General features: G+C 44.9%; 1 protein-coding gene across 2 annotated transcripts in view; it reads right to left on the bottom strand.

Annotated features, from left to right (window-relative positions):
- Nucleotides 1-27,746, bottom strand: part of KAT6B (lysine acetyltransferase 6B) — a 517,655-nt gene that overhangs the window by 124,049 nt on the left and 365,860 nt on the right. Inside the window, exons 5-7 of one of the 2 annotated variants that reach the window (XM_085608735.1) lie at nt 10,290-10,371; nt 9,813-9,945; nt 6,031-6,962 (exon numbers count right to left, since the gene is read on the bottom strand). In XM_085608735.1, coding sequence (XP_085464861.1) covers nt 6,031-6,962; nt 9,813-9,945; nt 10,290-10,371 — 1,147 coding nt within the window. The remainder of the gene's footprint in view (nt 1-6,030; nt 6,963-9,812; nt 9,946-10,289; nt 10,372-27,746) is intronic. The other variant, XM_085608736.1, reaches the window with a different exon arrangement.

Raw genomic sequence — 27,746 nt, 5'->3', positions numbered from 1 at the left:
TTGGTTTTTTCCAGTGATAAAAAAAAAAAAAATGAACACCTTTATATTACACCCAACTATGATGTTACTTTAACCTTTGGCTTTTTCCAGTGATTTTTTTTTTTATCAAAGTCATATTTTATTACCATACATAACGCCAACACCACCACATCCCTGCGCATAGCCATCGGGTGATTGGCCAAAGGATCATTTTTTTTTTTTTTTTTTTAAACGGGTGGAGCTCCAGAGCCATATTAAGCCCTAGGGACCTCATCCCCTCAAGGCCATTCTTTTGTTTTTATTAAAGGGGAGGGGAGCTGTGTTGATCCCCCTCCCTGAGCCTTATCAGGCCCTGGGAACCACATTCCCCAGGACCTTGATTGTTTATTTAAAGGGTAGGGGGGCAACGTGCGCCCCTCCCGAGCCTGGCCCCCCCTTTTTTTTTTTAATCAAAGAGTGAGGGGGCAGTGGAAACACCCCCACAACTGAGCCGTATTAGGATCAGGGGAACCCATCCCCCTACCTGAGCCTTTATCTGACACAGGGGACCCCATTACCCTGGGGCCTGCACTATTAAAGGTGGGTATCATGGTGCTCAAACAGGGCACCCACCATACACTTGCTGGGTACCATGGGGGAAGCACCAGCACCCCCCCCCCCCCCAGCCAGTCCCCCTCGTGATGCAGGAGCCGCACTAAGCAGCTACTAATGCGGTCAGGAAAACAGATCAAAAGTCAGCTTCAAGCCGGCGGGAGCATTTTTAAAGCTCCTGCATGCTGTGAGCAAACTGTTTGCCACCGCTTGGCGGGGCGTTTCAAAAATGCTCCCGCCAAGCAAGAGGAAAACGTTTTCCCTGCCCATGCTCGTGCATTAGGGAAAACTGCTATGTCCTGGCGGTGAGCTCCTTGGAGCATAGCTAGTGAGCCAGACCCGTGGGTGGCCTTCCGGGGGCCTTTAGAGGCTAGGGAGAGGAGCTGCATAGTCCTCCTTCCCTTAATGATTGATATCAGACAAGGGGAGGGGGTTCCGGGGCCTCTGGAGGACCGGAGAGAGGCAAGTGCATGGCCTCATTCCCCTTATATGCAAATACCGGGTCAGGGGGAGGGCTCCCCGGGCCTTTAATGGCTTGGGAGGGAGTGGGCTCCCCACAACCTAGAATTAGTGAATGTGGCCCTGGCTGCCATTGTGTTTTTTTTTTTCAACCTTAATTTTTGCTGATTGTGTTTTTGTCCCCAGGGGGCCAACCCTAGCAGTTCAGGGTATTCTCTACCCTGCTCCCTTATATTACTTCTTTTACTTAAGGACAGGGGATTCAATCCCAGAGACCTGTAATAGCTGCCAGCAACATTTTCCTCATGTTGCTGGCAACCAATCAGAGCACTCGCTCCTGCGGAAGTCCGATTCCTACAGGAGAGAGATGGTCAAGGGAAATAAAGCTCCTTGGGTCGATCAGAATGCTCTATTTTTAAATTAGTGCTTTCATGGGAGTCTCTTGAGGCTCTTGAGGACCCAACCATCCAGATATACAATTATTTTTCAATTTAAATTTCTCAAAAACTACTCCAGATTTATACCAAATCACCAAAAGCACAATCTGCAGTACTAAGATCTAGCTTCTTCCCAAATCTGGTGTAATTCCATTCAGCAGTTTTGGTTATGTTAGAAAATGTGTAGAGCGCATGGCTGCCCCAGCAAAGGGGCATCCCAGTGCCGTAACCATGCTGCTGTAGCCCTTCCTAAAATGGTCTGAAAAATGCATGGGAATTTTGAGTTTTTGGGGGACCCCTTTTTTCTCTACCCCTGCTTGACAAATCACCCCGAAACTTTACATGCATAAACTGGTCAAAAAGCAGCACCGTTCTGGATATTTTTGTGGAGATTTGTCAAAGGGGGGCCAAAGGTGTTAACACAAAAAACGCTTTTACTATGGTACAGCTAACGTAACTATAACTACCTACTGGCAACTGCCAATGTGAGAAATTTTACATATTTTCTAGAGGAGACAATTTGTTTTTAAAGTTTTTAAAACACACGTTGGACAACGTTTGGTTGAGGACACTAAACAAATATTTTCCTTCAAAGTAGGGAGGTGAATAAAGCATCCTACTATTGGGAGTTTAATAGGTTCCAAATTAAAGATGAAGGGATTCCAGGGATAGTGGGAATGCTGAAAGGCTAATCTAGCCAAAGGTTTAGGAGAAAGGAATGTCTGGCCAACAGCCTACCCTCCACCTGTCAGTGAAAATAACTCAGGGTCCAGGTAGCAAACGGGAGGTCCAATAGCCTCTGAGGATATACATGGCAGCACACTTTTCAGGTACCAGAAAATAAGACATCTGTAGCAACTGCCCTGGCTGTGTTTCCATGGCCAAGACAGTGGAACACTTGCTAGCGGGAAGAGTAAGAAAAGTTGTCACCAAGGCCAACCGGCACCTTGCAAGTCAATACACACAAACTAAGATACAGAGGAAAAGGATGCCCAAGCGTACCATCAATAGAAAACCTAGTCTGATTCCCAGACGGGACCGAAAGCATTTCAGTGGTGAAGGATATTATGCTGCCGGTTGTTATCGCTGATGCCAGATCAGTAGGCCAAGAATGATACTGTGCAAGCATGACAGGTCTATTGCTCACTTTGTTTTCAACTGTGGGAGTGACAGAGTGCTGACACTAGAGCTAAAGATAATAGTGATTTGTATATATTTAGTGGTGGACTATGGCTGGTACTGTTTACATTGACACAGCTTCTCCAGTTGAACTCTTATGCTCGGTACAAGCAACAGCATTAAATCAAAAGTTAAGTGATTAACCACTTAGGTCAGTATGCCTCCTATAGGAGCCAAACGTAGACCCTACATAGTGGTTCGGGCTCTGGCTGTGGAGACATGGCATCACTAGAAGCCCTTGCCTTCTACTTAAGCAAACACTTTAAAGCATGTTATCAATAAAGGCTCCAATCACTAAAAACGTGGAATGAAATAAAATAAGGGATCCCCACTGCATATTAAAAACACAAATACTGGATACAAGGGACACAATACTGGGAGAGAAAAATATAGGGGACTGTACACAGATCATGTAATGCACCCTCTAAAGCTAAAAGAAAAGCAGTCAGAGGGACAACGAGATGCAGAGATGCCCTCTGCCCATAAAGGTATACACTACTGCTTACAAGTCAAAAATGGATGCCTTTCACACCTAATGCCCAGTACTCCCAGCACCATGTAGAAGTAAAGGGTGAAAAGCAAGATTTCCAAGAGGCTGGATATCTGCCCACGAAATAAAAAAGGAAATACTTTGGTAGTGCTCAGATCTGACTGATTAAACGGGCATTGCAAAAGTCACTGCAAGAGGGTACAACTTTAGGAAATGTTACAAACAAAGCACAGTAACAATCCAGGGAAGCCCTCCTGGCCTAAGGAGCTTCCTTTTCACCAATTCTTCTTGGGGGTAGAAGACAGGCAGAGTTTCTACACAATCTGCCCAACTTTCAGTGGAAGCTTGAAACAAGCCCCACACAACTAAGCATTCACATTTGATTCACAAAGATATTGTCCAGCCTGGTCTAGGCCAGCTTTCCGAGTGTGGTATAATAGCAGGTGTGAGGCTTCTGACATGTCGCACATGATAGTGATCAGGCAAATATTAGTTATATAGGGTGATATAGTTGGCCCTTTTGAATTTTTGCCTGCAGGGAATCACAACGCGGGCGTTATAACTACCGCGTTGTGATTCCGCATACCATTACTCCGCAAGTCGGAACAACGACTTGCTGAGGGGGGGGCGCTGGATGTTGGAATAGTTTAATTTACTATTTCAACTCCAGTCTGTGCGGACAGTAGGGAAGGTGTTGGATTTTAAATCAACACCTTTCCCCCCCCCCCCCCCCCCCCGGTATGCGGAATCAACGCGGTAGTCGTAACAACCGCGTTGATTCCCCGCGGGCAAAAATTTTCATGGTAAACGTGGTTTACCCTACCCGGGACCTCACCATCTGTTGCCCTATCTATGGCTCACTTCAGAGTAATATTCTGATCCACTGACTAGTATGTTTGCTAATCCCTCTATAACTTAAAAGTAATCTTTCACTCTTTGCTTCTTAATGTTGGCTTAAGGAAAAATAGCCATACTTTTGAAACCCTGAAAGCTGAGCTGTTTTTCATGGCAAAATGATTTGATAAGCCAAGATCTTTGTAGCATAACACAAAAGGCCCAAAATAAAACCAATTACATGTTTCTGTGAACGAACAACTCATTTCAGAATTTAGACTACGTCATAACTGGTGTTTTAATGTTTAAAAATCTTTGTTTTTCGACTACTTCGAAAGCCCAGCAACGTGGGATCTGATGTAAGAAAGGTTTGCAACTAGGATTCTGTACTGCCAAGATCTACAAAAAAGATTTTTTCAAAAGCTCCCTTATGCTTTCTAGTCTGAAATTGGGGAAAGAACTAATGCTCCACACATGGATCAACCACCGTATAGTTGGTGCAAAGAACTGTTGATCTATGTATATTTATATGAAAATAACGGTCACAAACACTCATTTTAAGCAGGGAATCCCTGAAAAGGTGGAGGTGGAGCAGAGATCTCATGCAAATGTAAATGAAGGGCAAGGATTACCTGAAGAAGTTCAAGTGGAGCAGAGATCCCCAGGAGACAGAAATGGAGCAGCAGCCCATGATCAAGTATGTGTGTGGAGGCATTACCGGTAAATGTATAAGGTTGCATAGCAAACCTCAACACTATGCAGGTTGACGGTGAGGGTAATTAAGGGGTGATTTACAGTGAAAAAAGGTGAAGGAAAACCTCAACCCAAATGGCTACAGAAATGCACAACAGATGCATGAAAGAAACAAAGCACAGGTAGTGCGGGTGACTTACAGGCCATGATTAGCAGTAAAGTAGCTTCATTTGGTCAGTGACAGAATCAAACAAAAGCGGACATGTAAGCCCCGGTTTTTTGTCACAATGGGGCCATCATATTCAAGAACAGTTGATATATATAAATTTTTTTTTAACTATTGGAACTTACAAAACTCTTAAACGCATAGCATGTTCCTTTGCAAATACAGTTCGAGTTAACAGTGAAATAAAACCTATTCCATCATTTTTATATAAGAAGCAAACTGGTGAGCCTTCCCTCGCACCAAAACCACACCCATTAAAAACCTTTAAATGCACCAGTGCGCTACCGAAATGCAACCTTCCACTAAGTTTACATTACCCGCTCCCTCAAACATCCATTGGCTCCATAGGATCTAATGTGGGCCTGAGAAAGGAGGATAAAGGTTGGGAGGAAAAGACCTGCTTATTGAGCATTTTAACACAAAACAGTCACTCTTAGACTGCTGCCCCTGGTGAAGGCTAGAGTGAGCAGTTCGTGGGCAAGGCCCAGCAGCAGGGACCCAGCAGCCACCATTCAGTGTCTGACCTTGTGCCTTAACCACGCCATCTCCACAGCGCACCCCAGCACTAGTGGCCCAGACAAAACACTAGAACTGCCAGGGTTCATATAACTAACTTCCATTACAAACATGTCTTGCGGATAAAACATTTCTACTATCACTCGACACAGAAAAGGTACAGACCAAGGCTGGCTGAGATTTTAGCAGGATGAACTTGTAATGGCAAAGCGATGGAGCAGACGAGAGAGCGGAGAGTGGCAACGCCGATGATTCTAGAACGTAAGCACGGACAAGCACATAACCAGCCCAGCACTACTGCCAGGTGGAGCGAGGGGGAATGGAAGGGGCTACTCATGCGATACTACTAAAGCCATAAGCAATGTTATGAAGGCACTGACGGCTTGAGTGAGGAGAGTCCTACTGCCACTACAGATGCAAAGTAACAGAAGTATTAGTTGGAAAAGCTACATTTGTTGGGAGGTTTAGTTAGCATTAAAGAAAAGGTCACAGTGTGTTTGCTTCCACACAAAAGTGAAGTAGGAGCAAGAGAAACAAGATAAGACCTAACGTGACAAAAGAGCTTGACGTTCTTTTCTTTTGCTTGATACGGGACGCAGGTTGGTCTGGTGCTGGCCTTTGCTTACCATCATCCTGATCAGGCTTAATCCTTCCGTCTGCCAAGCTCCCCTTCCCAGGACAGGGGGTCCCCTTCTGAGGGGTCACTTTACACTTTAATCTGCCTATCATCCTGTGCTTTTTAAGGAACGTTGTTCGCTTGAAGTGAGCGATGCTTTTATAAGTACGGCCTCTCGCCAACGCTGCCCACCCCGAGGCCGCAGGGCGAGCCAGAAACCTACTTCTAACATCTTTTTTTCCAAAGAAAAGGGCGTGCGATTTGGAGTTAGAAAATTCAGTTGTACGGCGCATACGTTTCGGCGGTGCATAGCTTGGGTGTCCCTTTTGTCGAGACTGTCCCTGAGTGGTAAAAATATGAGAAAGTCCATCAAAAAGTCCCTTCAGCTGGCTGTTACTGGGCAAGCTGCTGAAGGAGGGTGCGCTTGACGGGCTGGAAGAACTTTGAGGGGAGTTAGAGGAGTTGGAGGTGCTGGACATTTGAGAACAGGGACTCTGAGCAGGCAGAGGGTTGGGGGGTGGTAGATGAGGCAGTGGGGAGGAGAGCTTTTGGTTGGTGTCAGGAGCCAACACATGAGGAGTGAGAGACTCATTCTGAGAGCGCATTTTCCTCGGTTGGTAGTGCCTGGAGAAGTCTACGAATTCACCACGCGATCTGCGACCATCGGGTGATGGAGTGAAAAACTTAGTCAGGCCGTCAATGAGCCCTTTGGTTTTCTTGTTAACTTTAAGTGTAGCGGCAGGTAGGTAGGTGGAGGTGGAGATGGTTTTGGGGATGGCGCCAGGCTGGGCAGGGTCTTTAACAGCCAAGCTGCTGCTTGCGTCCTTCAAAGATGCAGCATGACCAGATGGAGATGTGGTACAGACTTTAATCTTTTGACTCCTACCAGGTGACCCTCTTCCTGTGAGCGCACTCATGGATCCTTCATCACTGGTCACAGACCTACGTAGGGAAACACAACAGGTTTGAAGAATGAGCAGGAATCAAAATCATTTTAAGCACCACACCATTCAAAACATAAGCAGCAGCAGCCACGAAACACACGGGTACAAGTGCTACCAGGAGTCTTCTAAAATCAATGCATTACTGAGGAGGGATCTATAAATATTTATTCCTCGCCATCACCATCTTTGTTTGCTAAGCAACAAAGTCCCCATGGTAACCAGCAGAACACAGTGAAAACCAAAGCTTGAGCTGAGCAGCACTTCAGCGTGTGGCATGCCACGGGGTGCTTAGCAGACGGAGCCAGCCTGCACACAAGAACAGCCCAGCCCTCCTGCACTGAGGAGTCCTTCCTGTCTGTCCTTGAAGCGCAGCAGCTAAGCGCAGCAGCTAATCGCAGGCAGAGAAGGGCGGCCATCTCCTTTTAACAAAGGCAGCGGAGCCTGAGGGGCTCGGAATGATGCACAGCAGCGGCGGGGCCAGGACGCATGTTACCAGCACAGCCAGAGAAAGATGCGCGCAAGCAACAAGGATCGGCAGCGGGGGGAGACACGCTCATTAAGAGCCTAGTTTCGCACCTCACAAACGATTCATGGCTCTTAGGCGCGCACTGCACGACACGCAGCGCCATCTCAGACTTGTACACGACAGCTCTGCTTTGACTTATTCTTGCGAATGCAGTAGATTCCAAACATCGCTGCCATGCCGAGGGTAACTAAGTCCTGACCTGTAGCAAGCAGATGCGATTCCAGCACTGATACCTACACACAACTCTGCCGGTGCAACTCACTCTTGACATACAGTCCCCTGCCACATACGCCACTGCGCCTCTTCCTGGCAGGAACTGCATCTTTTATAGCAATACGGTGACCACCACAAACCGCTCTGAGCTCTGCTAGTGTAGCTTGCTCCTGACCTTTTGCCTTGAAGTTGCTGAGGCATGTCAAATCGCAACAACAAAACAAACCGCACTGCCAGAGTACCCTAGTCGTTTCCTGCAGCTACACTTGTTAAGCCGATCATGAAGCCCAAGCAAACTTCTACGAACTCAGGCTTGTCAAGACCCTTTGTCAATGCACCTCGCCCCAAACCGGCTAATCACGTTACATGCAAACCTCCTCATCAAAACGTCCATCATGACCTGTACCCTCCTACTAGTCTAGTACTGAAAGGCACTAGCAGCCGTGCTCCGATACACTGCAGCCCTCAAATGCAGCACCAAGGGTCACACACAGCACTGCCAATGCATCTCAATGCCGACCGCTAACACTATTTTCTATTCACGTTCGCCTGCCCCATAAACACCTTTGCAATCCATCCCAATGCGCCCTTGTACGACCTCTTGCAAAACAGAAACAGATTGGTGACCTGCAGCGCCCCTTTTCAGAGACGCATGCAGCTCTGCCAATGGGCCGTAATCCCGACGTGGGGTGCTGAGGATTACCAGACAGCTCAGCTAATAAGACTGCCTCATGCTGCAGTAAACAGACCACCACGCCTCCGCAAGGGACCTCAATCCGACGATGAGGTACTCCATTTCAATACAGAGACATTCAAGGAAACGCACCTCTCACTCCTGAGCGATGATCCACTGCTGTTGCAAACTGAGGCCCACAGGCAGGATGCACCAGCAAACCTCACATTTGAAAAAATGTACTTGGATGCACATAGTTTTGCGAGCATGTCTCAATCTAGGCACACAGCATTCCTGGAATTCCAGAACTGGGACCCACAAGAGGTCTTCCCGTCTGCAAACATTTTTGCGATAGACTTAGTAAAAATTTGGGTGAATTTCACTAAATCAATTTAGGGTGTCTTGCATGAAAACAGAACGCGCAAGTATGCCTTGAATTCAATTGTGACAAGGCATTAGAAAGGGGGCAGACTTTAGGAGAAAATACCTCTGGTGAGACATGTTCTGCTCGAAACAGCCCCACGCAAAAAAACTGCAAGACTTCACACCCACAAATTTTATTTCTCTCTAAAACTCTCGGGAGTAATAATTTCACACACCCCTCCCTATCCCTAACCTTCACACCGTCCACCACCTAGCATTAATGAAACATTCTGACTGTTTTGTCAATACTTTTAAACGTTGACTTACAGTTCCCTGCAATTCCAGTAGAAACCCAGGTTCAGCTCTGCAAATGTGCATTAATCCTCCACTTTCTGCATAAACTCTTCTTGGAGTACGGATAACCATACACTTCGTGATAGTATAACTATATCCTGACCGGTCACATTCCTAGAATTCCAGTAATGACTTCCAAGCTCAGCTATGCCAACGTACTCTAAAATTAATAATTAGCGGCACCACCTCGTCTTACGGTACGGAGAACCACAGATAGCCTCACCAACCTTTGATTCTGGACATCCCATAACCAAGAAATTCAAGTATTGGGATTCACAAACAGCACCTCAACCTTCCTTTTGCTGCATCGCTGGGTATAGCAGTAGTGAAAGCCACACCGCAATCTAGACATTCAGCTACTAAAAACATGTATCAAGAATTATGATGCCACAAACACAGCCATTACAGCAAGCACCGACTCCAAGTGTCTTCTTGCCAAAGACGCATCTCGGTACAACATAAGTCCATTACAGGTCATCTAACCACACAGAACACACTCATTTCTCCACCACGCTCCCCTGAACACCATACCACCACAGAAATCAACTAGGCACAACTCGACCTCCCTCACTAAACCCAAGCATAAGCTCCCGCACTCTCCCCAAGACTTCACATCACATGCAGCATACTCATAATTCAAGCAAAAACAATAATAGAAATATACATTTGCAAACCAAGATTGCCAGGTGGGAAGAAAAAGGAAGAAAACTGGAACCTACAACATTCGTTGCTTTATGTTGTTTTTCGGCCGACCGAGAGGCTTTGCATATCGTCGTTTTATCTGAGCAGCTTTCTCATGGAGGAACTTTTTTCCCTGTCTCATTGGACTGCAAACCTGACAAATCCACGTGCCTGTGAGGAGAACAACCAAATTAATATTTTGACAGCACACATGAACTACTTTTTTCAGGGCTAAATCAGCAACTAAGATATGTGCTGCATGCCCTGGCAAGCAAGTGCTCCCCTGCCAGACAGTGTTTGTAATTCATGAATGATTTTTGGATGCTATGGAAAAAAAAGGCATTATTCGTTCATGGTAAATGGGACTGGGGCAGAGATCTAAAAATCCATCTATGGTGTAGGAATCCTTTATCCACAAAGGTCGAGATGTATATTGAGCAAGCAGCAATGTACAACTTCATGCCTTCAGCTCAACCAACCCTGGAGCCCCATCACACCTTTCCAGAGAATCCTACCTTTCGGCATTCTGGACAGTGGTGGGTCACAGCATTCCATGTGGAAGCCTCGGTCACACGAGTCACAAAAAAGCATATTATCCTGCAATACACAAAGTACAGTGACTTATAACTATAGGTAGGCTGAGTGAAGATCAGCGGTTTATAAAGAGTAACAAACAAAGGCATAGTTGCTCAGTGCTCCCAGACACAGATAGGATACTACGAAAGGCAAAACCCACTTCAGAGTGAGTAACTAGTATGCTTCCAGCTATCAGAGAATTGTGTCACAATGAATGCACGAATGGTTAAGAGATCTCGCCATATTTCTCACCATCCCCGACTGCAAGGTGAGAGCACAGGAACTATTCAGAAGCTTTAAACACAGCTCCAGTTGCAGGCGGCCATTGAGCCATGTCAACATCTAAAAGTACCACTTCACTTACTGCTGAAGCCGTACTTTATCACAGTGTTAAGCTGGAGAAGGAAATGTTATTTACTAGCGGTCTTCGAGGATTTTTATGGACATTCGCTCACAAACCATACATATTTGAATATCTCCTCGAAACACTTTATTGTAGATTTTTAATTTGAAAAAAATAAAATTTAAAGAAAACCTACTTTGGAGGTGGGAACATTTTCAAACTTTATTTTATTACATTGTTTTATCCAAATAGCGCATTTGGAGTCGGAACACCCTGTTTTATTAAGTAAGATGTAGACTGTAGACAGGCTTTATACATATTAACCCACAAAGAAACAGCAAAAACCTTAACAGACACACTGTAGTGAATGTGACGCACCTCCCTCTGTACTGAGGACAAGCAATCCTCAATACGGATTCCTCATATATCCCAAATAACAGATGAACAATATGCTCCAACGGTGTGCAACACCACTGTCCCTGCTGTTTCCAGGGGACGGTCTAAGAGACCAACAGAAACATATACCAACTATGGGTTGCAACCCATAGTTGGTATAGGCTTTATACATACACTCCAATGCACAATGTTAAATTGACAACCCAGCTTGAAGAACTACAGTAGATAGGTGGACATTACATCATACAGTGCTGGGTCATTGAGGTAGATTGCTTGTGAAGGTGGCAGTGGAGGGATCAGGACACGTTTTAATTATCAAACAATGTTTGGGAAAACTGAACAGAAGGACAGTTGCTTATTAATCAGGAGATAATATCCAGGATGGATAACTAGTATTACAGTTGTGGCCACGCACGTGAAAAACTCCTAAAATATTACACACACATGGATGAATCAGACGGTGGTACACCTCAATTTCATGAGGCAATGGACTCCCAAGATAAGGTACCATACAGCATTTCAGAAAAACAGTCAGCCAAATTCAGTACAGTCAATTGAGTTCTAGGGCAGGAATATAAATGTAAAAGATTTATTGCAAAAATTCACAGTGTGCGGCACAAATATTGTAAATGCAATTGCATGGAGCTATTGCAATGCAAGATCTCTGCAAATAGAGCAATACAGGATAAGGCGCATAATCAGAAAAACTAAGTCCAAAATGAGCAGCAAAATCATTATGAAATCAGGCAGCATCCCTAGTAGCATCGGGAAGTATACTGGAAAACGCTCTGGTTCATCCCCAAATTCTGGTGTTTATGGACAGTTTTCTTGCAAAGAAAACCATGAATTTTGGAAAAATCTTTATGATGTGAGCAAAAGAAATGCACGTTTAGCAAATCACAGCACAGTTCTATTAAACATATTGTCCTGCCATCTAAGCACTATCCTACTACATGAATATTGATTCTGCTCACTCTACGCTATGTCATCCAGAGATGGCAGGGCAAACTAGTTACAAAAGCAGCAAAATATTTTGAATGAATGCAGGACAGTGAGCTAGTGGAAGGGCCTTGGGTAGCTGCTACATTACTGTGTCCAATCTATGAACGTTTTCTTTGAGAACAGTAAAAACAACGTCAATGGAAATAAACAAACATGACTGACAGTGCACTGCAAAAATAATAAACCGTGATTATGCAGGAGGAGACGACGTCCATTTTAAACAAGATGGCGTCGGGGCCTAACTGAGGCCTAGTTAGCACAAGCTAGAAAAAGGCACTTTAACAAATCAAAGCACATATGTTTCAAATGTAATATTACCAAGTCAGTGTGTACATGCAACTTCAAAAATAAATCAATTTTCTGCACAGTTAGTAATGCACAGAAACGTCTACACAGTTAAGATTTCCTTCTGTGTAATCATATTTAATGATATCCATAAATCGGACAATAGAGTGGCAAGATACATAATGACCATGCCATCGAGTAAGAATGAAAAGCAGAAAAGATTACCAGTTCAGACAAACCAGATATATAGAGCGAAGCTTGACCTCCTAGAGTATCAGTCAGAATCAATACTGTAGCGTTTAGCAAAAAGTACAGACTTCTCAGGAAGCTGCTGGTCAAATGTCTGGAATAGTAGATCTGCAGTAGCCACTTTCCCTCTAGTTGCACGAGGCTTACAAAGAGGCCCAAATGCCTTCTGACTGCATGAGGTTATGCACGACACTACCAACCTGGCTACTATCTCCTTTGGGGAGCTAGGAATGCGAACTGTTCTAAAACTGATGAAGCATTTTTTATATTGCCCAAGTAGTATTTAAAAAAAAAAAAAACATTTGTGTCAGAGCGAATGGGTTCGGGAAAAAGGTCTGAAGGAAACTGCTTGGAGTGAAAATCTGAAATACCTGTGTGGAAAAGAGTGAGCAAGTAAGGTCATTTTACTGCAATAGATCAACACAAGGTTCATCCGTGCCTACAGCCTGAAGCTTCCTACTCTACTAGCCGTGGTGGCAGACATAAGAAAAGCAACTTGCGGTTGTGAGATGTGTGCGCATGTTACAATGGAGCAACCAAAACGTTTTAGAAGACATGGTTTACTTCAAAGGAAGCAGAATGTCTTCTAATTGGAAGAAAGCGTTTAAGACCTTCAAGAAAATATTTCATCATCAGAATTGTGAAAAAAAAAAGATGGCAGATGTAAATTAATTGAGAAAAACATATGGTCAAATTTAGCCAAATTGAGATAAGCTAGTATCGCCACTTGCGGGCATGTTCATGTGTCCACAAATACCGGAATACAAAAGCTGCAAAATACCTTTCATTGAAGCAGAATGTAGAGCGAATGGAAGATTGTTTGGACTCCCTCAGGACGTTCGTGTAGTTCTGAGAGATTCATGTGGCTGCACTGAAGGAACTCAGGAGCTAAATGATCAAGCTCTGGAATATAGGATGGGATTGAAGCTCTTGCCCAACATACTGGCTAGTGGGGCTGGCCTGCATACAAGCCTCCTATGTGGATGCACGAATAGACTGAGCACATCCCAGACACCATCACAGTGTCACTGACTGTGGAGTGACAAGGATCACTGTGAGAAGTTGGCCTGGCATATGCTGGTCACTAGTTATAGTGGCCACCTTGCACCAGTCCAATTCGACTCTTATGGTAGATAGGTTTAAGACAACCTTTTAAAGAAAGCTATCCTAGTGGTAGCTGTGGAGAGCAGCCTTCAGGCTAAGTCTCTGAGGAATGTAAAGCAGCTTGTTTTACCTTACAATCTCTTGAACTACCAAATGAAAGGACACCACACAGGTATATATATCAAATATATATGTATTTATTTCTAGACACACTCTACTAATCTCTTTATGAGATTAGAAGCCAGGAACACATTCAAATATCAACGATTCACAATAAGTTAAGCACAAATATGGCTAGGGCCCAAGGGGTGTACCAGACCATATACTAAAAAAGGTGTAGGAAAGTCGATTTGCAGAATGACAAAGCCTAGGGCCTGTAGAATAGCTGGGGCTTCACTAATGCAATAAAAGCAGGTAAGTAACAGACCCACGGGAGACGCATGCAGTGTGAGAACACAGCTGCGGGTTCCCTATTGATTACAATGGAGCAAGACGCGGTTTGATTTTTAAAGTTTTAGGGTACTTCGACGAAGTCCACAAGTAAGCCACTTACAAGGTAAGTAATTCGAGGGCCAACACACACTAGGGCACCGGAGTGCACGAGTTACCTCACCCAGGGAAGCCGGGTGCATAGGTGTCTTTTGGTGTCGGGTCGCGCCGCTGTTTTCTATGGAGACCAAAGAAGAGTTGCTGCTTGCGAAGACTGGAGAAGTGTCCGGTGGAATCCAAGGCTGGATTCAAGATGAAGACCGCCAGAAAATTGAAGGGACAGTGTTCACAGTCACTTGCCAGTGACCCGGGGCCAGGAAGATGTAAACCACGGATGTCGGGTGATTTCAGGTGATCAAGGGTGTTTTGACTCTTCGCTCATGATGACCAGGAGAGATCGACGATGACCAGCAGCTGGATTTGGAGTGTCCCACGACATCTGCAGCTGACTGCAGTGTCGGCAACCAGATTGGAGCCAACAAGCCTTGGCAACAGCAAGTCTCGTGGAAAGTGAATTTAGTCAATGGTGCAGACCAGCAAGGTCTGAGGGACTCACGCAGCGAGGGTAAGTGAGGGCAGGCCTGGAGCAACCAGGGGAGCCCTTTGGTTTGATAAGAAATTCTTCGTGGGACCCACAAGCCAACGGGCAAGGGATCGTGAAGACGCATCGTGAGGAAATGCTTCACAGGAGCCCACGGTCACTCGGGACGGGGTAGGCCTCTGGTTTTCGCTGCACAACCTGCTGGAGGCTTGGGCCACAAATGGTCCAAAGCACAAGTTCGTAGAACGTCGTGAAGGGGGTTGCACTTGATAATAGTGCACGGTGCCCAGGTATTGCAGTTCCTAGTCACTCGTGGGGTCCACTCGCCTCAGCTTTGCTGGGGACTCACAATGGCCGTCGAGAAGCCAGGAAATCCACTTCTGGGGCTGCAGGGACTTCGGACTCCAGCGGGAAAGTTTGCGACCGTTGATTCAAGTTTTGGTGCCTGCCAAGCAGGGGAGTCACTCCTTGACTCCAAGGGAGATTCTTCCGTCTTCCAAAGGTAGTGGAACGTCGAAGGACCAGGATTCTTCTTGTAAAGCGTCGTCCAGGGTGATCTACTTTGCAATGGCAAGGTTTCCCATCTTATACTGAAGATAGGGGAGGGACTAGCTCTATGACCACCCCTCTGGGAGATTCCGGGTAGGAGGTGGTTACAGCCACTTCCCTTTGTGCAGTTTCGCGCCAGAGCAGGGACAGGTAGCCCCTGAACCGGTTTGAGCTGGCATATGTACAGAGGAGCCTACTGCTCCCCCAGTGCAGGACTTCAAAGCACTCTAGGAGTGCACCCACCCAGCCCCAATACACTAAATCGTGGCTGGAAGGTGGTGACACCTCTCTGTGGCAGGATGCCTATTGTTGGGCCTCCTCCACTGCGAATTTCAGTCAGCAGCAGGAGGGCAGCCCAGTGTCTGTGCTGGTGGCATCCATTTTGTGATGCCAGGGCTCTTTCAGATTTCTACCGTGTTACCATAGTAGGTACATGTCGTCCCCTCTAGAAGGGTGGGATCATACTCCCACACCAGTTATTGGTGTGGGGGTATGATTCCAAGTTGTTTGACACCAAACACAACATGTTTTGATGCAGTCATTCAAAAGTTAGCATTAACCGGGAGGTTATAATGCACTTAAGAGTATATGGTTTAACCGCATCCACATACAGCCACAGGGAATAGACCCTGCCAGCTGCAGAGGGGCCCTGCTCAGGCAGAGGCACCCCCTCACATTGTAAACCAAGCACCCTGCCCTCAGGATTGATAGGGCCTGCCTTAGGGGTGACTGATAGGTTTGTGTGTGTGTGTAAGGTGAGATATAGGAGCCTATACCTCAGTGAGGAGTGCTAACACGACCTCACCCAGGCTGCAGTAGCAGGCCTGTGGTGTCAGTTTTAGTCTGCTTTCCAGGGGTGGCATAATACATGCTTCAGCCCCTGGTAGGCCTGTGAAGTGCCTATGCCCTTGGTACCTAAGGTACCATATACTAGGGGCTCATAAGGTACCACATTATCCAATCACTAGTGCATCTAATATGCACTCCAAGTTGTTTAAGGGAGTAGCAGATAGGCTGGGGTCCTGGATAGCAGGATCCCAGCCAGACTAGTCAAAAACCATTCAAACACCAGGAAAAAAAGTGGGGGCAACCATGCAGTCAGATTCCACCTTCCTACAATCACTGAAGTCCTACATTGTCTCATTGTGGCAATCGCATCTGGGGAGCAAAGAAATTGGGGCAACGACAAGCAAAAGACCCAAACTCATCTGTCAAAGGGGTAGTCTGTTTAGAGTGAGGCTCTGGAAACTTGGATTTTAAGATGCAGGATTTAATATTCTTGTCCCTGTGGCAACTGAGTCGACTTCAGGCATGAATTATGTCTTGCAAAACATAATTGCTACAATCCTACTCATACTCTTCTAGAACATACCTTCTGATCTGACCTGCTCCCTTGCTAAGTGCCAGTGCGAGATAATCCATGCTTCGCTTGACAGTCCCTGGAGCAGGTATGCTTAAGGTAATGCACTATTGTTTTACTGTGAGTCTGAAGCAGAATATATTTCATTTAAATCAATAGGGGGAGGAAGGATTTTAGAGCTAAGTGAACTGCCCTCAGTTTCAGCATGTTGCTATGAACATCTTTTCAGCAGGTGAACCCTTCCCTTGAGCAGAGGCTAATACAGGTCACCTCCATAACTTATCTTTCAAGCATATGTTATGATGGATTGTGCAAACAGAGGTTTCTCAACTGGACTCCTTGGATGGGGCAAGTTAATTACTGCACTTTCAGGACTTCATGGCACTGCTGGATATCTGGATAAGTTCCTTCGAACATCCCGTGTTCTGAAAACACCAACGCTCTAGACATTCTTGAAAACTATGCACGTACAGCCTAGCCTTCGGTATTAGAAAGATTCATGCGGCTATCCTGCTTATTAATGATTACATTTCTCTGATCAATGAAGTACTTCTTCAGAAAAATGTATAATTCATGTAGATGCAAATACAGTCGATGGACAGAATGCAGAACAATGTCATACATTCACCCCAGTACAGAGATCTGGGCCTAAATCCATCGTTTTTATGCTCACCATGCCATTCCAATTTGAACCCAGCCATATGCAAATCAGTCTTGACCCTGTGCCTCATGGGAACAGTCCAGCCCGAACTGCCAAGCCAGGTCCTCCCTGGACTGGAACCAAGCATCCTAGGACCGGTTTCGGGGTTTCACCCCTCTTCAGCCAGGATAGCTTGATTCCAGTGGCATGGAGAGCACGGGACTCACGTCTGAGCATACCCGTCCCACCCCTGAACTGGGGTGGTGGAGTGAGCTAAAGAATGATGGATTAAACTCAGATCAGTTGACTGGGGGTGAGTGTTTGATTTGCTCAAACGCTCCGTCCATCATCCCCTTTGGCATCGCTTAATTCATGTAGATGACAGCCATATCCCTGAGGGACCAGCTTTTATAAGATATTCCTTCAAGGAGGCTCTTTGATACTGTAGATTCTGAACTGGCTGAAGGATCAACTTCGAAAGGTCGATCTGTACCCTAGGCCCTGAACAAGATACCACATTGACTGGAGGTCTTTTTGAGGCTTCTGTGCTGAATGAGCTTACAACAATCAGACCTCCAGCTATGGATAAGAGAATGATGCCATTTAGCTTTACAGCTGCTGCTACACCAGTCATGGACTTAAATTCCAGATGATGCCGACTAATGACTGAACCGGAGAATAGTAGTGGGAGGTCCCAACTAGAACCTCAGAAATTTCCTGTAACCCATGAATATTACAATGTGAAAATAAACATCCTGTAAATGTATGGTCGCCATCCAGCCTCCTAATTGGAGGGAAGGAAGATTTGAAGAAAGGCAAGAATGTTTATTCCATATGTTTACCTATTTGTTTGCCAGAGTTAGACTCCGAATGACAACAATCCAGGACCAGACTATTTCTGTACTAGAAAGTAGCAAGAGAAGACTACCTTACTTTACCACTTGAACAACGTATCAACTGTGTTTTGTAGACTCTACTGCACCTGTGTATCAGCTGGTCCAGAAGTCTTGACCATTACACACTTGATGGAATAGAGGGTGGAGAATGAATGAATAAATGAATGACATGGATTGGTAGAGAACACCGATGTTCCCGAGGAGCGTTCTTCTGCTAGCAGAAAAAAAAAAAGACCAAAGGAAGCCAGCGCAGTAAGCCAAATTATTTGGTGGAAAACAGCCAGGTTTTTATAAGTTTTCTGAAATATAACGTATTGCTTGTACAACGGAGAGACACTGTGAGCTGGTTCAAGGTTATAGTTGCCAAGAAGGAACATCCCCCTATCTTGATAGCTTGAATCAGGAAATTCGGACCAGAGGACCATTCGAAGAGCGCAGCATATTGATTTGATTAGAATGTAAACAAGCATTTGCAATGCAATCGGTCTCGCATTTGTGAAAGTTAGATCTATTGACGTGGCAAACGATATTGTATTTTACTTATATTTTTTTTGTTTGTAGAGGTAGAGGGTGTGTGTGTTTTTTTAAAAAAACCTTTTGGTAAAGAAACTGTGTTGAAAGACCTGAAGTGAACCAATATGAGAAATGCTGAATCAGTGTGCGCATGTGCAATCAAATTATGTGGTTAGTAATTATGTGGTATGAAGTGTTGTGGACTTATGTGTAGTGGTATTGCATGTCCTGGAGTGTAATGTATTGAGTGTAATGTATTGAGTGTAATTATGTGGCATGATGCGGAAATCTGTGGTGTGGATTGGATGTATGTGGTGTGTAGTGGAATTGTGCTGTGGACTTGAATTTTGTGCCATGGAATTATGTAGAGTTGAATTGTGTGGCATGGAATTGTGTGGCATAGAGTGAAATTATGTTGAGGGTAATTATGTGGCGTGGAGTGTATTTATGTTAAGTGTTGCTATGTGGCATGGAGTAGATTTATGTGGAGTGTAATTATGTGGTATGAGTGTAATTTTGTAGGTTGGGGTGGAAATATGTTTAGAGGAATTATTTGGAGTTAAATTGTGTTGCGGAGTGTAATGGAATTATGTTGCAGGGGAGAGTAAAGTGTATTTGGTTTTTTGGGGAGCAAACAGCTGGAAAAGACTGCTTTGGTTCGGAATGTGCACAGATCGATTTTTAGGATGTTCTGCATGCAGGAGTATCCTTGGCTGTTAAACTGACTGCTGTTTTAGGGAAATCATGATATAGGATTTTAATGGTCCGGCCAGAGATTTTATATCTGTGGTAGCACCTGAAATATGTAAGGCTTAGGGAGGAAGACAAATAGTTAAGCAGCAGGGAGGGCCATGAGTTGGTGTGGGGTGGGGATGGCAGGGCAGAGAAAGTTAAATACAAATTTCACAAAGTGACTCCAATTTTGTAACAAGGGTTGCTGTGCCTCTGTGTTAAACGTACCTGTCTCTAAGGCAATCATGATATTGGATTTTACGCGTCCTGGGAGAGATTCTGGTTTCTACAGCTGAAGTGTGTAATGCTTAGGGAGGAAGACAAATAGTTAAACAGGCATGGACAGGCAGGAGGTGGTGTAAATGACAACTTTTTATTTTTGCAGTGGAATGAGAATTTGATATACCAAAAAAGTAACATTCTGAAAAAAGTGGTTGTCAACGGAATAAACAGGAAAAATAAAATGTGTGAAAGAAGGGGATTTCTGCTGTTATTGCACAATTTTTAAAGAAAACCCGACGTCTGCCACTCGTGTATATAGATTTAAAAAAAACAGCTTGCACGAAGCAACAGGCAAGTGGGAAGAGCGTGAAACATTAAACGTAAAACGAGGTGGAAGGGAAAGTAACGGGGCAGGGACAGCCGGTATGTGGCTGTTAAGGTGCCAATAATTTCAAGAGTGTACATTGTGAAGACGAAGGAGCTTTAACATACCTAGTCTTTCCTTCTCCAGCCATAAACGCTTCAAAGCTCCCCATTCATTCGAGGTCACAGTACTTACTGTAGTGGCTGTGTCTCATGCTGAGAGTGGGTGATAAACCTATCTATTGCTCGTTGTTAACAGAAACACAAATGTCGGCTACTTATCAGTTAATAATTTTCAGCTGTATAGATTGCGAAGTAAAACCAATCTTGGATCCACGCTTAATAATTAATTGGAATTACTCTGCAATTACTACGTCCGCATGTGTAGGATTAACCAAACGCAGCCTTAACAAAGCCCGCAATAAGGAAAGCCTTGACAACCAGGGACGTAGTTGGAAGATTTGCGGCTTCAGACTCAGAGAAAGACACAGGAAGAAACAGACTTAACGGTTTGTCACAGCCTGCAGTCCCGGTGGTAAAATAAAGGGGAGGGGGTGCCTCATTATTGCTCATGGCCCTTACCTACGTGGCCCGACTGCACAGGAGAGGAGACCAGAAGATGAGCATGAGCAGCAGAACCAGAGCGCAGCAGTGAGCAAGGGACACAGTTGCATGTGTGACTCAGCAGTAGCAGCACCAGATCCTCCGGGCACAACCGGGTCTGTGTGCGCACAGCCTGCTGGAAGCTGTAGTGCACTGGAGCCACACTTAGGTGCAGTTTGCATGACGAATGTAATAATTTTAATCGTAATTGACAATGCGAGAGAGCGCAGAAGGACAAATAGCTTTATTACTCTATGTGCTGAACACAGCTTGACGGGAAATGTAGTTGTACTGCGTGTTTCAGACTACAGCGCCGGGAGTCTGAATGGGCAGCAAATGTTAAGACTAGTGTGAAGAGCTTAAATGCCTCTTTCCCTCAGCAGCGCTCAACGGAAGCCTGTTGGAATGAATAGAAGTGCATTAAATTACTCGAGCAGGACAGGAGCAGTTGTGGGCATCCCAAATAAAAATACAGCTTGTGTATAGTCTGCGGATGCGGAGCAAACGTTGAGTAGTGGGAGGGGCTGAAATGCCTCCTGCTCTCTGCAGTGCACAAAGTAAACCTGACGGCGCGACTAAAAGTTACTGTGCAAGCAGGATTGGATGAACGCGCGTAGGCAACAAGAGACCACATTTTGATAAAACGTAAATAAATGACAACATGGCCGTCAGGAGGAGGGACTAACAAGCCTAAAACCAATCAGAAGGCAGCATTTAGGATCTAAGCCAATCAAAAAGATTGGCGGAAAGAGGGCGGAGCTTCCACGCTATAGCGTATACTGCATGCCTCGTAAAGCAAGCAGCGCATGCGCGGCAACGCTAGGCGAGACCTAAAAAACGATCAGCCAGATCGTGGCTAAGAATTGAACCTGGATTCTGTATAGTTTCCTGACAACATTTAGCACCAGACTGTCATTTCATATCCACTGGCAATAAAAATAATTAGAGCTGTTCTCCCCCACATAGTTGCTGGCTGATGGTGGCAGAGAGGTAAGTCAATGCCTTGAGGGTGGTAGCATCTGAAGCTGCAGGAGATCGAGAAGATTTTTCCCCGAGACTTCTTATTAAAAAAAAAATGGCTTTGAGAAGAACGTATAGTTTAACAGTCAGTGTAGTTTTGCATCTTGAAGAATTTCTGGACTCACATGCTGTGCATTATTCCACCATCTAGTAGTTGGGTGCGTAATTCTATCTATAAACTTTTGTCCTTCTACTATTTTTGTGTTAGTTGTTGATGGGCGCCGGCGTACCTTCATTTGGTGCACCATGTGAAGTAGTCATGCTTCCCTCCCGAAGTTCCCACCTTTGGTCCCCATCTTCAGATTCTCTACACCCGGTCTCAACTTCATACGGAAGAGGGTGTCTTCACATGTGAATCCAGAAATTCAAGCTGCAAAACTACACCAAAAGGTAAGAAACTATACATTTTGGAGCACAAATCTTTTCAGTATTCACATGCTGTTCATCGATTTTGTAGATATGTTTACTAAAGTGGTGGATGTGTTGAAGATTAGCTTTGATTGGCAAATATACGTTGTAAGACCCTTTGTCCTACTTGTGCTTCTTTGTTCAACTGAATGTCCACACAGTAGTTTTGTAAATATGTGCATTGATGACCATGTTGCTGCCATACACATACCTTGCATTGCAGCGAGGTATTAGCTAGGAACGCCATGTGTGCACCAGGACTCTCTTGTAGTGTCACATCGGCCTATTTGTGGCATAATTTTATTATTTGTGCAATTTATCGTGCAATTGAGTTCTTTGTGACCGGACTTCCCAGGAAACTATTTGCAAATGACACGAAGAGTTGCTTTGTCTTCTATGAGGCTTTGTCCTCTCAATATAGTACATTACTGCTCACCTGTGTCCTTAGATTTTGAACGAAACTTAGTATCTGAATAGTTTGACTGATGTAAAACTGCGATCACTTTAGGCAAGAACTGTGGGTCTGTCCTCGTAACAATCCTATCCCTGTGTACCTGAAAGTACAGTTCCTGACTGAGTGCTTGTAACTCACTGACATTTCTAGAGAGCATTCATGTAATGGTTCAAAGACTGCCCTTATTAATTGAATGAGAACTATATTTACATTCCATGCTGGAGGAGGAACCCTCCATGGTGGTGGAAATCTTTTTGCTCCTTCCAAGAAACGCATGGAGAGTGTTGAAGTGAAAAGGCTTCCTCCCCTGTGGCCTCTGGTGTATGCCACTATGGCTGTCAAGTGTACCTTTAGTGATGAGTAGGTTAGTTCACATTCTAGCCCTAAGTAACTTAAGATTGTTTTTTCCCTGTATAATCTTTTTAAGAATGCGTTCCTGCACCACAGAGCATCTCTTTCATTTTGCTGATTAATATTTCCTAGTTGTAGATTTTCTTGCCTCTTTGAGGACTGTCATTTTTTCTGGTAGCTTAAAGTGGCCAAACCCAAACTCAAAGTCTTCAGGAGCAATGTTCTGTGAGACTTAAGTATTCTGGTTCTGGATAGAATACCTTTCCTCCTTGCATTGACAACATGTCTTGTCTAACTGGGAGTCTGCAAAACCTCCACTAAGCCAGGTTTATGAGTTACGAGAACCACGTCTGTCTTGCCCACAGTGGAGCAATTAGTCTAAGTGTCAAGTTGCTGCTCCTGCATTTGCTGATCACCTCTTGGAATAGTGTTATCGGAAGAAAAAGCGTATACAAATTTCTCTGACCAGTTTATCAACAGTGCATTTCCCGAGTGATTGGTGCATTGTTATCTGGAGGCAACAAGTTAGCATTTTGCATTCTGGGAAGTTGCGAAGAGATCTATTTCTGGAGTTCCCCATTAATGTTTAGATCTTTGAGAATACGGATTGGTTCAGTTCCCACTCGTGCGACCATGAAGCTTGTCTGCTTAGACTGTCTGCCTCTGTATTGTCTGTCCCAGGTAGGAGGAGTGCTACCAAGTGTATCTTTCTTTGGATGGCCCAGATCCATATTACTTGTGCTAGCTTTGAAAGTGGCATTGACTGTGTCCCTCCTTGCTTGTTGATATAAAACATGGTGGTTGCGTTGTCTGTTTGGATCAATACTGATTTCGCCCAGAGATCTTTTTAAAAGGCTTTTAAGGCTACGAAAACTGTCTTTAGGTCCAGGAACTTGTTCTGCATCCTGGTCCTTCCAGACCCAACTTACTTGAGGTTGCTTGCGTGTGCCTCCCCATCCCCGTAATATGGGTTTTGTTCCACTACGCTGTTTGTTTCTCAATTTTCTGCGTGACAAACACTAGATCTTCCAAACTCCCTGTTGACTGTGAACATTGACTCTGCATCCATTCTTGAAGTGGTCTCATATGCAGCCTTGTGAGCAGTATTAACGGGATGCAGGATGCCATCATTCCCATCAACTTCCCCACTGTCGCCCTGCCCCCTGTCCGAGTTTGCCCCTTCCGGTAGAGGTGTCTCTCCTTCAGGAGCGCCTTTAATATCTTCTTGCTCAGGAAGGCTTTCCCGATTATAGTATTCAGCCTATGCACCAGGAAGATCTTTTCTTATTCCGGTTCTGGTAAGGACCTTTACATGTGAATGGAGATTCCTAGCTGGAAAGGTGCTATTACTTATTGCATATGCAGTTTGCATTTTTGTATGAGTCTGCTCTTAACAGTCAGTCATCCAGGTAGGGGTAGACCTGTGGTCCCTGTCTCTGTAAGTGTGCCGCTACGGTTGCTAGGCCCTTTGTGAATACTCTTGGTGCAGATTTTAGGTTAAAGGCCAATACCTTGAACTCGCTCGTAGTTTCCCCTTTTGGCTTCAACCCTTCTATTTCCTTGAGGAGTTTTTTCTATTGTCGTGAATGTACCCTTTTCTTTGGTTCCTTGCTTGGAGGTACCTTTACTATTTCTACGTAATAACTAAATTGTATTAGTTTTAGCACCCACTTGTCTGAGGTGACTTTCTTCCATTCTTTTAGAAATCTTTGTACTCTTACTCGTACTGGTGTTAAGTGTAGGAGTTCTTCTGTTTCCACCCTTGTTGTTACCTTTTTTGTGATCTTCCGGGTGCCCTTTGTAATTTATATGAAGATACTTATAACCAGGACCTCCCCTCCCCCTCGTGGTTGTCCTGTACTACGTGGGCAGCAATAAAAAGACTGCTTGTATTGCTGACACTACAAGCAGTGGCACTGTTGTCCTGATTGGCTACCTCCCTGAAAGGCCTGTTGGTATGTTTGATGGGGTGTTGCTAACTGGATATTGGTCTTCATGGGACTGATCTTCGCATGTTGCGTCTAAACTGCAGGGATCCCATTTATTTTGCAGTTTCATAATCTTTTTTTAGCTGGTTCATGGTGTCATCAACTGCCCTTCTAAAAAGTTGTTCTGCATTGAAGAGTGCACAGACTATATTGGCTTGCACCACTGGCTTGAACCCCGATATTCTTAGCCAGGCATGGTGAATTTCTGTGATCCCAATCATTTGTCTTCTTGAAGCCTCAGCTGCATCCGATGCTGGTTTTAGGCACATGTTTGCAAAGTTTTTGCCACCTTCCACTAAATGAGATGCTCTTCTTTGATAATGCTCTTGTAGGAGTTTCATTAGCTCACCTATCTCCTCCCAATGTTAGTAGGCATGACTATTTAGCAAAGCGTTGGAGTTCGCTATTCACCACTAGATGGCAGCAGTCCTTTCTACTTTTCATCCTCTTGCTCTCCTTATCTGGAGGCGGTCCTGAGGTGCTTCCGACGTTGGCTCTCTTCCTGGCAGTAGAGGTAATTATGGAGTCTACTGGGATGGTTCCCTTTATGCACTTAAGGTATTTTGAAGAATGTTTGTATTTAGTCTGCGCCCTGGGTGCCGCCGCCTTACATGTAGCTAGTTCTGCCAAGACAGCTTTCCAATAGTCCAGGACTCGTGGGAGCATTAGCAAGAATTGGCTCTTTGACTGGGTGGGTAGAAGAGTTTCTAACCGGAAACAGGATTGCGTTATTTTCTCCCCATATTTATCAGCTGCCTTTTTTATAACCTGGTTATATATGCCAATGTCATCTGGAGGAGGCGGTCTTGAAGGGTAGGTGTTTAGTTCTTCCTCTGAAGAGTCTGCTTCTAATTTTTGCCAGTCAAATTCTTAGTACTCTAAAGCCTTCGAGAACTGCTGTACTTGTTCCTCCCCTTCTTCTAAACTTTGCTCCTTCTGCTCTTCTTGAGGTTCAATTTCCTCGAGGTCTTTGTCAGTTTGCTCTGTAGACGTCTATTTGCTTGATAAACGATGTTTAAGACTTTTGTCAAAGTCTTTTTTCCTCTCTAAGATAGAAGCCATTTCGGCATCGAGCCCTCTCTTCCTCTTGGTCTCATTCTCTCGGTGATGGCTGTTGAGCTCGGTGTGTCGTTTCGCAAATGACTCCTTAACAAACATTGAGCTCATCAAGGTGTCGTTCTGATTTCGACCTCTATTTCGACGTCAAAGCATCCTGTCCTCCACTGCCCTTGGACGTCTTGGATCTTTCAGGGGTCTGTACCGCTGCAGTGTCCTTTTCAGAGGTTCTGAGGATGTCTTTCTTTGGACTTGCCTGTGGTCACCAAGGGCTTCGACGGCAACGCAGTTTGAGGTCCAAGCCTCAGTTTTTCGGGTTTTGGCCACCAGCTTTAAGGATGCTGAGCCCCATATCTCCGTCTTTGACGTCGTCTTTGACGTCTTCTCGGTGTCTGCGATTTGGACCTCAGCATCCACTTCTGGCTCCTCGGCAACATTCTCCTCCTCGCCGCTAGACTGGACAAAACCTCACACTGATGGTGTATGTTGGCCCTAGATGGTATGGTGGGCTACTCTGTGCTGTCTTACCTTCAGGTCTTCGGCGCAAAAGCTGCACAGGAGTTACTGGTGGACCATCCCACCGAAGATTGTAAGAAGAGATTGCAGCCTGAGTGTCGGTCCGTCTTTGTGAACTTGTCATGGCAGTTCTTGCAGAACTTGAACGGCGTCTTCTCCATCACAGAGTACTGGGAGCCTGAGCCCCCTGCACATGCATTTACAGTGTTAGTCATTGAAAATACCCAATTCTGAACCCAGAACTCCACTCGGTATCTTCCTTCGATAACTTCTCTCCGGCGTAGATTTCCACGTTTCTTCTCCAGTTCAATAAGATTTTTCTTCCCGTCAATTGATATCCTCCTGCATACATCCAAACCCAAAGGCGGAAAAAAGAGAATCTGAAGATGGCAACCACAGGTGGGAGCTTCTGGAGGAAGCACAACGTCACAAGGTGCAACAAATGGAGTTACATGGAGGCCCACCAAATAAACAGAATTAGTAGAACAAATAAGTTGAGAAAATTCTGGACCCAATCACTAGATGGTGGAGTAATGCACAGCATGTGACACCAGAAAAGATTCCCGCTGAAATTTTTTTCTGTGACTGACGGATCGGTTTCTTCCAAAAGGAGATATGGTTTTGCTGTCGACTCCTTCCATACACTATAAACTGAATTTTGGTCAACTGCTTCCATTTTTTCAAGATCTACAGATTATGGTCTTAGCCTCTGTTCTCAAGAATTGGATCGGGTAATCCTTGGGGGTGCCAAAAAGAGAAGAAGGGCTTGGCCATGAATATTTGCTCTGTCTGATCAGGCTCTGAAGGCAGGCACAGCCATGAGAAGAATCTAAAGGAAAGGCCATAGCAAATCCCTAGCTGCTTAGTCAGCAGACTCCTTGGCAGCAACTGCCTCATCAGGCCAACATGATTGTTTGCTCTATGAGACAGTAGCTAGAGTTCAAAAGTTCTCCGTTACATTTCTCCTGCACCATGTTCCTAGCTGTAGATATAACTTAGTAGGTGAAGTGTCCCTTACATAATGTTGACTGAAGGTCTATATTACTTTTTCATTTGGTGATTAAATTAGTGCCCTGGCTTGAGGCCTCTGGAGAAGTCAAGAAATTTATGATGGCTTCTTTGTTAAGCTATTTTGGCTACTCTAACTGTGACTTCAAAGAAAAGCTACCATGTAATTTATTTAAGACACTGTGAAGAAGGGAATAGGGTGTCAAGTTAATAGGTAATCATAGCCATGTTCTAAGAAAAGTAACTACCAGGAAGAAAATCTTGCATAAGAACAGACGTCTTGAGGGTCATGGACTTGTGTCACCTTT

This window comes from Triturus cristatus, chromosome 1_2 (genome assembly GCF_964204655.1).
Source record: "Triturus cristatus chromosome 1_2, aTriCri1.1, whole genome shotgun sequence".
Lineage (NCBI taxonomy): Eukaryota > Metazoa > Chordata > Amphibia > Caudata > Salamandridae > Triturus > Triturus cristatus.
The sequence above is the reverse complement of the archived record's forward strand: the minus strand, read 5'-3'. Positions and strand labels throughout refer to the sequence as shown.